Below are 12161 nucleotides of genomic sequence, written 5' to 3'. Positions count from 1 at the left end.
CAACAGCAACAGCAACAACAACAAAATCTCACTTTCTTACATAAGAAACGTCTACTTATAGGAAAACTAGTTCTAAGAGGACCACATAGAACACACATCCAGACTTCTCTGGTACTCTCAACTCCATTCCATGCATTTGTTCCTCCATGTGACTGACTGCCAGGTGACAGTCTGTTCCTATTCTCTGTCATTCTGCTTGATGACACACTAAACTTTGACATAAATACCAACATGAACACATGAGTAGAATCAATTAGAACTTCTCAGTAATCTCAAAACTCTGCTTAAAAAAAAAAATCCACCATGGAAGACTGTGTGTTAACTATCAAAATGTACCCCCAAGCTGAGCGGTGGCACACGTCTTTAATCCCAGCACTCAGGAGGCAGAGCCAGGCGGATCTGTGTGGGTTCCAGGCCAGCCTGGTCTACAGATCCAGGACAGGCACCAAAACTACACAGAGAAACCCTGTTTTGAAAAACAAAAAACAAAAAACAAAAAAAATCTGCTCCCTTCTGCCTCACCTTCTTTAGGGAACCTCACATTTACAAAGGTCTAACTCTCATAATGACACACTAATGAAAGAGATCAATATTTCAGACGCCCACAGGTTATCATTATTTATTTACACATTCCATATCACTTCAAACTAAAGCTAATACAAACCCAGCCTTTTCTCGATGTGTCCAAGGCTGTCCAGGAACTCAGGACCCTCCTGCCTCAGCCTCCTGGATCGTGGCACTACAAGGAGGTGTCACCATGTCTAGCAGCCCTTTATACTCTCTACCAGTCTAGTCTAGGAAACGTACATTTCTGTTTCTCTACTACACTTAGTAATGTATTTTTAATCAGAGTTCACCAACATTTCTCACATCTGCACAGGGTCTAATCTTACTGCCTTAGTTTAAATCTTCTAGTAACATGTGGAGTATTTCAATGAATTAGTCACTGCCTCATAGGTCTTAAATCTAACTCCCACACCAAGGTTATTTTTTCCAAATAGAAGCACAACTCACACTTCTTTGTTCAAAATCTACCAATGTTGCGTATGTATGAGATGGAGTCCAAATTTTTGTCACTGAATATAACGCCCTCCATTACATGTCTCTTCCTATATGAATTTCCAGCCACACAAGAATGATTTGCTTTTTTCCCCACTACGTTAGATTTTTCTTAAAGCTTTTGCACTCATCTAGGTTACTGACAGGAATGGCCCTCTGACTTCTAGGCATTCTGCCCTTCACACCCAGAATTCCCTGTGGTGCTGCCTCTCCTTCCCCTTTCAGCCCAATCTGGCTCTCATAGAACTAAGGTCTCCAACGAAAACCCATAGTGAGCTTCTGAAAATTTTTGAGCTCCTTGCCTTCATTGCCAATTCAAGCTTCTTGAAAAATTGCCTCTCTCACTTTTGTTTACAAAGCCAAAAGGCATCCAAACCTTTTTCAATGGATGTGCTATATGCAAATATGCACTTTGAGATGACAATGTCTGGCTTTTACACCTGCATTTTAAACTACAGTTTGAGTTTAGTTTCCACATGGATGTACCTGGAGATACAGAGGAAGACTCTTCTGAATGGCAGTCAGCATTGGTGCAGGCAACTCCTTTTCCTGCTGTAACACTGTATGCGGCAGCAGTAAACAATCTATGATCCGAAACAGTAACTTCTGTGCTTTAGAGGTGGCAAAGATTTGTGCCCATGATTTAACAAGAATTCCTAATAAAGGAAAGAGGTAGCTTCAGTTGCAATTATCTCCTAATCAGAGTATTTTGTTACTCTATGTAAAAAAAATGTATTTTTATCACAGAAACAAATTAAAATAGACAGCAGGAAGAAACTTATGCCAGGAGTAAAAACACTTATATCAAGGCACCCAATCACTCTTCATTAAAAGAGGACAAATGAAATGAAATGGCGTGGCAAAGACAAAGCCTACTTGGAATGTAGCAAAAGTGGGAACTACAGGGATGGGCTCTTAAGGGTCATCTGTAGAAGGAAAAGGGGACAGAATGAACAGACAGGGATGGTGAAATGCAACACATGGGAAAAGAAAACTATGAGATATATTGGATGAGAAATCTACATGAAACCAAAACCAAGTTTCTCCTAGCTACTCCCACCTTCAGAAATACAATGGAAAGGGGAGTTGGGGTACTACTGATGTATCAATTTCTCTTTTTCAGAAATCACTCAACTGTAATTACAGTCCTAGATACTCTTAAGCTGAAATGCAGTTTTCGTGCCTTCCACTAGCAGCCTTATAATGAAACAGCAGAGGTATGCTGGCAAGCTCATAAGCCACGGAGTTCAGTAGTTCCGCCCCTTCCCATGGCTATGGTATCTCAACCCTAACACTGGCTTAAACTCTTAATTAAGCCTTTATACTTGCTCTTTCTCCATTCTGTTCTAAGTCTTTTATGTAAAGAAAACAGCAAGTTACTTGTTCTAATTTCTAATGAATAAATGAGTAATTTATTAGCTATGTAATCCATTCTTACCCTTTGAGACCTAGGCAAATGGAAAGAATCTAGTCCTATCTTTTTTAAAAAAAAATCTCTAGGAAAAAACAACAAAGAAAGCCTCAATTTTTCATGAGCAAAATTTTGGCCCAAATCTACACAGAATCCACAAGGGATTCTGTGATTCTTAATACAGCAATAATGTACTCTGTAAAGACATACTCTGTAATCATCCATTTACCTTGGCAAAAACTAAACCTGGAAATGTCAGACAACTTTCTTAGAGACTAATAAATCATAAGCTTGAGGTGCTAAAATAATAATATAAATATTACTGTTGAATTGGTAATAACTCTCCACTTTTTTTTCTAAAATTAAGTAATCTGAATTGCAAGTACTGCTTTCAATACTTTCTACATTATCCACATTTCCACAGCTTCACATTCTCCTTTATCTTTCACAACAAAGATAAAAGGTTTCAGACAGCCCAAATAAGGTTTATTTATACATTCTCAAGATTAAAGGGAATAGATACAAAGTTTGGGCCATGGAGAAATAAAAAAATAAAAAAAAAATCCAAAACTTAATTCTATATAAAGCTTCTAAGGAAATATTTCTCATTTCCTTTTATTCCGTTCCTATTTTTGGTTAGCAACACGGTTTTAGTCAACAAAGATATTCAAATTACTGACTTCCTAAAGGAATGTGAACTCCATTGTTATAGAGCAAGCACAAGAGGATTTCTTTTTGAAAAGGGAAAACATAGTTTGTGAAGAGTAAGAGTTGAAGCATCAACATCATTGGCATTATACTAAGTGTCCTTTCTGGAGCTCCTTCTCCATGCATAGAAGACCAAAAACAATGAAAGAAAGTGATGGCTTCCTGGTGTTTCAACTTCTACCCAAATGTAGGCAAATATTAACAAATGGCTCATTTTAGAGATTTGGGTATTATAATGTGACTGAAATGGACTATCAGCAGCAGTTAGTTTGGGTATATCTTCTGTTATTATTATAATTAATATTAGTAGCAACAAGAGCACAGCAAATAATGAGGGCCAGCATGAATTATTTGAAGCAAACCACTCTATTTCATGTATTTCTTATGCCTGCACATAGAGTTAAGTGATTTGGCATATATATCTCTTTCTACTTGGGTCCTGATGGCTCAAGTTAAGGAAATGTTTCTAGCAAAAACATATAAAAATACATACCCATAATCCTGTAAGTCAGCTGCAACCCTGCACTGGAAATTTTTTTTCCCAAATAAGGCTTTATATATTTTAATACTTCACCAAGGTATTCTAAGGACTTTGTGACCAGGGCAGATTTATCAGAAAATGTCTGGAGAGTCCCATAAGTCATACCAACAGCCTATAAATAAAGGAAAACATGCTATAACTTTCCAAATCTTATGTAATACAAACCTTGAAAAACTAATTTTTTCTTTTTTCCTCACTACACATGACATATCTCATACTTAGGCCTTCATCGTTAGATTTCCTTTTATAATTAAAGGTCGAAGGAAGAATTTTTAAAAACTAATTCTTTAGTAATTATTTACAGAACATCTGATTCAGCAAAATCACTAGTGAGAAAAAACATCTGCTATACAAGAAGCCGTAATAAAATAAAGCTTTCTACACAGCTTGGCTCATAATTCATGACTGGAAATCTCCAAATTCCTACAGGAAAGAGCTGCAAGTAGCATTACCAATTTTTTTTTTTTTTTTTTTTTTCAAGACAGAGTTTCTTTGTGTAGCTTTGGAGACTGTCCTAGACCTTGCTCTGTAGACCAGGCTGGCCTTGAACTTACAGAGATCCACCTGCCTGCTGAGTGCTGGGATTAAAGGTGTGCGTCACCAGCTGCATTACCAAATTCTTACAAGTAAAATCTCTTAATTAAACTCTGTGATATGAACTGGTGTTTCTCCCAAATTTCCAGCTCAAAGAATATTCTTTATGATGCATCAGCTAGCTAGCTTAATGTTCTTAGTGGAAGAGAAGGAAAATGTGGTTGAGAGGCTAAAGATGGGTCAATCAAGAGGTGGTTAACAGAAATGTGAGGCGAGATAGAAAGGAAAAGAAGACAAAGAGATGAGAAACCCAACAAACTTTTGAGGAAGGTGAGAGTAAGCAGGCTGTAAAGAAGCTATAAAAGAATCAATGAAGAAAGTTCAGGAAGTTTTCCAAGCACCCTGGGAACTCACAAAGGATTTCAAGGCCTCCATTGGGACCATAAATGGCACCAGTTATGGGATTCTTCTTACCAGCTCCTAGTGGACACCAGAGGACAAAGCAAGGGCTGTGTTGTCTCAAGGTAAGCAAACAGTAAAGGGCACAGGTGCTGAGAGCACTGTTGGAGTAGCTGACAAAGCTCCAAGAGGTCTGATTAAGTTGGAGAAGAGAGGAAGCACAGGCTTGGGAGCCTAACTGGAAGTAAGTCACATGGAATGAAGAAAGGGAAGAAATTCAGTCAAGTGGGCAAATGAGAAGAGATATAGTTTATTAATTGATTCTTCTTTTCTATTTAGCTTTCTGTGCTTTAAACATTTCATTCTTCAGAAGTTCACAAACTTTTGATCTCAGTTCCCTTGAACACATGCTAAGCATGAGTGCCTTGAGACACTTTTATTGTTTAGATCATGATAGTCACTAATGGGAACCCAGACTTCTCATGGATGACATGCAAGGAGAAAGTGCTAGCAGGCTAGCGGGAGCAGGATTAATGAAGAAATCCAACCTCACAAGTACACATAGAGATGTTTCAAATAACTAACATAGAAGCTTTCTTTACTACTATGCCAAATTTTTCAAGAGCTATTTCTTAAAGGGCAGTAGTAACTAAACTGGAGACTTTCACTGACTCTAAAACCATGTAATAAAACAGGAGTTCAGTAACTTTGAATAAACCTTTATCCATGAATGCTTATTAAAATGCACTTGGAAATTTGGTAAAGTTCATGAGTGATACTGTTTCCCAATACTAACATTTCCATCCAGGAAAAAAAGGTACACAATGATTCTGTCCTTTTCCCACACAAGGAGCTCTCAGCTCAGGAAGGTTCATGTAAATTTCCTAAATTCTAATTCTCTTGAAAAGCTGAACTGCGTTATTAGCAACAGATACTGTCAGCTGTTTTCTTTGAAGTGATAGGCTTACTTACTTCATTTCTGAAAAAAATAAATGTCTGCCAAACGCCCAAGTCTGAATAATCACATTGTGTCAGTTTTCTTTCAAGACAAAAGCAGTCAGCTCAGCTTGCGACTCAAGTGCTCACAGGCTCTTTCTTTAGGCCATGTACTGCTTTGGCACACTCAAGGCCTTCACTTGCACTCTGCATTTTCATTTGTAGAATGGAAGGGTTGAAATTGGATGAAATTTTAAATCTTGCTCCCTAATTAAGGCTGAACTAGCTTTACTTTTCTGTGAGTGCATAAAGTATAAATTCTAATGGATACTATTATAATCTGAGGCATAGGGCTCGTTCATGCTAACTCATTCTCAGAATTTGTGCAAATGTCAGTATACTTTTGAGTTGAGAACATTTTTTTTTTTTTTTTTTTTTTTTTTTTTTTTTTGAGAAAGGCTTTGGAGCCGTTCCTGGAATTTGCTCTGTAGACCAGGCTGGCCTCGAACTCAGAGATCTGCCTGCCTCTGCCTCATAAGTGCTGGGATTAAAGGTGTGTGCCACCACTACCCAGAGAGATATAGAATATTTTGAGAAGGTTCAATAACTCTCAGCAGTCTATGAACCACATTTGAATATTTCAAATATAATATATAGGAAATATATATTATGCATAATAAACAAACAAACAAATAAATAAATTTTAATGTGTCCGCAGAGACCAAAGGAGCACAGTAAATCCCCTATGACTGGAATTAACTGGTTGTTAGCAGCCATGTGGGTGCTAAGAATTAAACCTGGGTCCTCAATAAGAGCAACAAATGATCTTATCCAATGAACTATCTCTCCAGTACCATAATGTGTTTCTTAGTACTTTGATAATAACTTCTTACATACCATATCATACTATTATTTCCATGCAGAAAATGCACATTAAGCCAAACACTGGTACTTTATATTAAAAAGCCCACTTCTAAGAATGGACCTTAACTGGTGTTTGGGACTTTAGATTTTTGGAGGACTTCACACTGTGACTCTCTAATGAAAATAGCCTTACCTTAACCCTACAATATCCATGCAATCAACAGGTTTTATATTGGACACTTGCCTTCACTCTCCAAGTTGAGAATTCACCAAAGGGAGTGTAGGTAACTAGCCATAGATACTGAGTGCTAAGGAGTTTTCCTGGTCAACAAAATATGATGCTTTGTCACAAACTGTTGCCTCAGAATTAACTATGTCCTGTCTAACTTCATTGGGGAAAGACTCATAGTAGCCTTTTTCTGTGTGTGTGTATGTGTGCTCGAGCGTGCACGCCCCCATTTAGACTTCATCCCAGGTACCTTTCCCTGTATTTTGTACTTTTTGATCCTTTTCCTACGACAAGTCCTAGTGTCTATATGTTGAGTCCCACGAGAACTAGAAGAAACCGGATATCTACCCAAAGGAGCAATATTCTCAGCTTTCAATTCCTCCTAAATTTGTACTATAATCTACATTACTTTGCTAATTTTCACAAAGTCACATGGTCAAATCAAACTCACTTAAAAATTTTTATGCTCTTCACAGGATAAATTCTAAATAGTTTACACCAAAACACTCTGACTCTTTCCTACTGATGAATCTACTGACAGACTGGCATTAAGTATCATTATTTTAACCTTTGTGTATCTTAAATTTTCAGATCAGTAAAGCTCCTCTTAGATCAAAGACTACTTTAGGTTTTTCAAACCCCCAAGGAGTCCTAGAAATGCTATCTAGCATTTTGCAAAAACCTATCATTGATTTATTGATAAAAGAAAATTCATTTAGGCTGGATTAAATTAGAGGAGACCTAACTGCTAATGGAAAGCTTGCTTTCTACTTCCTTTGTTACCCAAAAACTGTTGGTTAGGACTCACTCAATAGTCATATAAAATACTCAATAAAAATTTGTATTTCACATCTGTATATTACTACATTGTTATAACCAATCATTATGATTTACAGACATCTCTACTTGTCATACAATTGTATTTAACTTACTAGAAATCAAAGGAATCAACTGAGCTAACAATATGGAAATAGCTTATTGGTTGTAATTATTTTCACACAATTAGAATCATATTTTCATGTAGTTAATATCAACATGCTGTAAATCTACTTTTATTGTGAATAATGTACTAAAGTCCAAACATCAACAGTTTCGGCTAGGCTGATGAACGAAACACATGTACCATCCCATGTTACATTCCTTTAAAATTAATAACCAAAACTAAAATTTTGAATGGGACTTATTATAAAGAAAAATCAAAAGCGATGTATTAGATTTTCAAGTTCTGATCATACTATGAACTAGTTGGTGCCTATGCTTACAGCATCATTATAGGGCAGTAAATACTCAGTTGGAACCATCACAGACTCCACACAAGTAAAGTTAGTACATGAATTGTTACCAACAATAATGACAAAAGATATTCTTTCATTTCAGTTGTCCTTGGAACAAAGCTTCCATGTAGTCTTCTTCATTAAGTATGAATTTCCTGCTTTCTTTAGCGTGAATCCTACTATAACTTAGAGAAACACTTCTATTCCTTCAGAATTTTTTAATAAAATACAACTAATAATATGACTCAAGTTAAATTTCTACAGAAAAAAACTGAGTAACGCTTCAAGATTTTCTGGAAACAACAACAAAGCAAAAAGCCAAAACCCTATAATTGATTACTTGGAAGATTACACTAATAAATGAAAAATACCTCCAGAAACTGAATAAGTGCTTGTTTGGGGTCTTCTGGGCTAGGCAAATGTTCAATTTGAGCCTTTGAGAAGATATTCTTTACTTCTGAGAGTTTAAATAATAACCTTGTCATTTCAGCCAGCTGTTCCATGTACTCTTTTTCTATTAAAACAAGACAATGATCATGCTTATAAAATAAATATGCAATAAAACATAAGTTGTACATACCCATGTGCTGGGAATACATCCTTCATTTTTGAAATGTTATAAAAACTCAAATTTTCACAAAGTTAAAAACTGAATTAAGCTTTTTACAATCAACCTAGTTCAGGAAGTTATTTAGGTCAAACAACTATACAAGATACAAGAAAAAAAGTATAACCTTTTCAGCCAGCCTGAGTGAAACTTAGAAGAGGTTAAAATAATAGCTTTAAAAAAGGCATATTCCAGGGTTGGGGATTTAGCTCAGTGGTAGAGCGCTTGCCTAGCAAGCATAAGGCCCTGGGTTTGGTCCTCAGCTCTGGAAAAAGAAAAAGAAAAAGAAAAAAAAAGGCATATTCCACACAAAACAGAACAGTATGGGAACTCTAAAATGCACAAATATCTTCAGTGACTAATAGTAAAACAGACAAGCAAATTATATCATAAAAATGGTGCAAATATTTCTAGCTGGGTATTCTTTTTAAGGTACTCAGTATGTACTTCAGTCAAATATGTGACTGGATTCTTCAGGGGAAAAAGCAGTGTGTCACCTGAGCAGCAAGTTTTGGTTCTTAGCTTGAAGGAAACTAATTCTTTTAGCTTTATAGCAGTGGTATTTGCCATATGTAGTAAAAATAAAGTATCAACAAAAAGAAACAGACTGCAAAAGTAAATTTTATGTATATTCATAGCTAATTATAACTATATTTGAATATCTGATATTAGTTTATTTATTCCATACATATTCCCCACATGCCTTATATGATGACACTTACCTACTGCCTGTTCAGAATTCATATCGATTAACAAATCTGATTCAGAGAGGTGTTTTATGTGCATTTGCAAAACACAACGGATCCATGATCTTATAGTTAAGGATTGAAAAGATACACAGCTTGACTGAGAAAGTGCTTCACATACTGTGCTGTAAAAACAAAAGTGAAATGGGGTATATAGAGAACAGAGCTTATAATGAAACACACTCTAGCAACTCCCTTGGTGTGGGGACCCACAGAGGCTCCCTAGTAAGTAAGGCCTTACTCAAGGTCAGAGTCTGAGCTTGTTTTGTCCAGCAATGCTGTCTCCATTATAGAATTATTTGGCCAAGGGTGTGGTTACCAGGTGTTTTGAAGTGTTTATACCTGTTGGTACTTTGATCTTGCAAGAGGGAGGCCTTTTGCTTCTCCCCTTGCTAGTGTGTAAAAGCCCATTAGCAATAAATTTGAGATGACTGCGTATTGACCCAGGGCCCTCTCGAAGCTATCCTATGTCTGTCTATATTTCTGTCTAATACTTCCTTATCCCTCACTCCTCCCCGCAAGAACCCTTTGACAGGTCAGAGCTGGACTATGACACCTTAGCTTTACTGACTTCTGATGAATACAGTACTTCAGACATGCTGGAAACGAATACTAAAGATAAACATGAAAAGATACATTAAACATCTTTGCTTTCATTTCTAATACTCTAATTTTTAATTTTGCCTTTTTGCTGGTGGTTTATCTGTAGATTTATGCCAAGAGAAAAATTTAGAAAAATTTAACTATTATATTACTATAATAGATAAGCAGAAATACCCACAAAAAATAAAAACAAAAATTGCAATATCAATAGCAATTAAACAGAAGAGGTCATGATTAAAAGCTGTTAAAGAACAATATGTCTCTACATATGTCTGATGACTGACCAATCATGTTTCCATCCTTTTCTTTTCCCTTCGTAAGTACTCATCATCAAAGATTACCACATAGAAAATTCCAAAATACTACTTTCTAACGAGTAAAAGAAACATCCTTTCTCTTAAGCCAAACACATAGCTGAGTCTAACTTCTAATCTACAAAGGGCTGCTGGGAATAAAAATGATAGGCACAGTTTTGTCTTTAACATAGTATTATACAACGTCAAATCAAATTTTTTCTTCCCATTTTGTTTTGATAGATGTGCATGTATAGAACCAAGCTTAGGTTGGAATGTTTTCCTTTATTGCTTTTCCACATTGTATTTTGAGACAGATTCTGTCACCTGAAACACAAGGGATGGCCAGCAACCTCCTATGGTCTTCCTGCTTATATATCCTAGCACTCAGGTAATGGAAGGTCACTTTTTTCCAAGTACTTGGGATCCAAACTTATGCCATGATTTTTGTACAACAAACACCTTATCCATTAAGCCATCTCTTTAACCCCTAAAACAATGTTTAATTAATGACTTTGAGGCAGAGTCTTACTATATAGCTCTGGCTGTCTTGGAACTTACTATGTAGACAAGGTTGGCCTCAAACTCAAAGAACCATCTGAGATCTGCCTCCCCAGTATTAGGGTTAATGCCTGGTTAAAAACCATTTTTAAATGCACATAAATCAGAGTTTTAAAAGTATTTTAAAAGTTTGAATAGAAGTTTTCCTTAAAAAGTATATAATACAGAAACACAAGTTGGTCATTTATAACCTTTATAATTTTCTGAAAGTTAACAACTTCCTATTTCAGTTTCTTCAACTATTACTAATAAACATTATTTTAGAAATTAATATTAGTGTACATATAAAAATACATATACACACCAGGCAGTGGTGACACACACCTTTAAACCTGGCATTCAGGAGGCAGAGGCAGGCAGATTGTCTTAAGTTGGAGACCAACCTGGTCTACAAAGTGAGTTCTAAGAAAGCCAAGGCACAGGAAAAACACTCCCCCCACCCCCCCCCCCCCAAATAACAAACGAAATTATCAAATTGAGAGCTGAAATTAATAAAATAGAAATAAAGAGAACATTACAAAGGATTAATGAAACAAAGAGTTTGTTCTTTGAGAAGATCAACAAGATATACAAGCCCTTATCCAAACTAACCAAAACACAGAGAGAGAGCATCCAAATTAACAAAATCAGAAATGAAAAGGGGGACATAACAACAGACAATGAGGAAATCCAGAGAATCATCAGGTCATACTTCAAAAACCTCTACTCCACAAAACTGGAAAATCTAAAAGAAATGGATAATTTTCTGGATAGGTACCACATACCTAAGTTAAATCAAGACGAGATAAACCATTTAAATAGTCTAATAACCTCTAAGGAAATAGAATCTGTCATTAAAAGTCTGCCAACTAAACAAAGCCCTGGACCTGATGGTTTCACTGCAGAATTCTATCAGATCTTCAAGGAAAACTTACTACCAATACTCTTTAAATTGTTCCACACAATAGAAGCAGAAGGTATATTACCAAACTCCTTCTATGAGGCTACAATTACCCCGATTCCTAAACCAACAAAGAAAGAGAACTACAGACCGATCTCCCTCATGAACATTGATGCAAAAATACTCAATAAAATTCTGGCAAACAGATTCCAAGAACACATCAAAACAATTATCCACCATGATCAAGTAGGCTTCATCCCAGGGATGCAAGGGTGGTTCAACATACGAAAGTCCGTCAATGTAATACACCATATAAACAAACTCAAGGAGAAAAACCACACGATCATCTCACTAGATGAAGAAAAGGCATTTGACAAAATCCAACACCCCTTCATGATAAAGGTCTTAGAGCGATCAGGAATACAGGAAACATACCTAAACATAGTAAAGGCAATCTACAGCAAGCCAACAGCCAACATCAAATTAAATGGAGAGAAACTCAAAGCAATACCACTA

At 36.2% G+C, this 12161-nt stretch overlaps 1 protein-coding gene across 5 annotated transcripts in view; it reads right to left on the bottom strand.

Annotated features, from left to right (window-relative positions):
* Mms22l (MMS22 like, DNA repair protein) overlaps nucleotides 1–12161 on the bottom strand; it is a 117019-nt gene that overhangs the window by 12221 nt on the left and 92637 nt on the right. For all 5 annotated transcript variants that reach the window (XM_036180145.1, XM_036180147.1, XM_036180146.1 and 2 more), the window contains exons 17-20: nucleotides 9285–9433; nucleotides 8327–8469; nucleotides 3672–3831; nucleotides 1546–1715 (exon numbers count right to left, since the gene is read on the bottom strand). In XM_036180145.1, coding sequence (XP_036036038.1) covers nucleotides 1546–1715; nucleotides 3672–3831; nucleotides 8327–8469; nucleotides 9285–9433 — 622 coding nt within the window. The remainder of the gene's footprint in view (nucleotides 1–1545; nucleotides 1716–3671; nucleotides 3832–8326; nucleotides 8470–9284; nucleotides 9434–12161) is intronic.

Source organism: Onychomys torridus, chromosome 2, assembly GCF_903995425.1.
Source record: "Onychomys torridus chromosome 2, mOncTor1.1, whole genome shotgun sequence".
NCBI lineage: Eukaryota > Metazoa > Chordata > Mammalia > Rodentia > Cricetidae > Onychomys > Onychomys torridus.
Note: the sequence above shows the minus strand (reverse complement) of the source record. Positions and strands in the feature narration are given on the sequence as shown.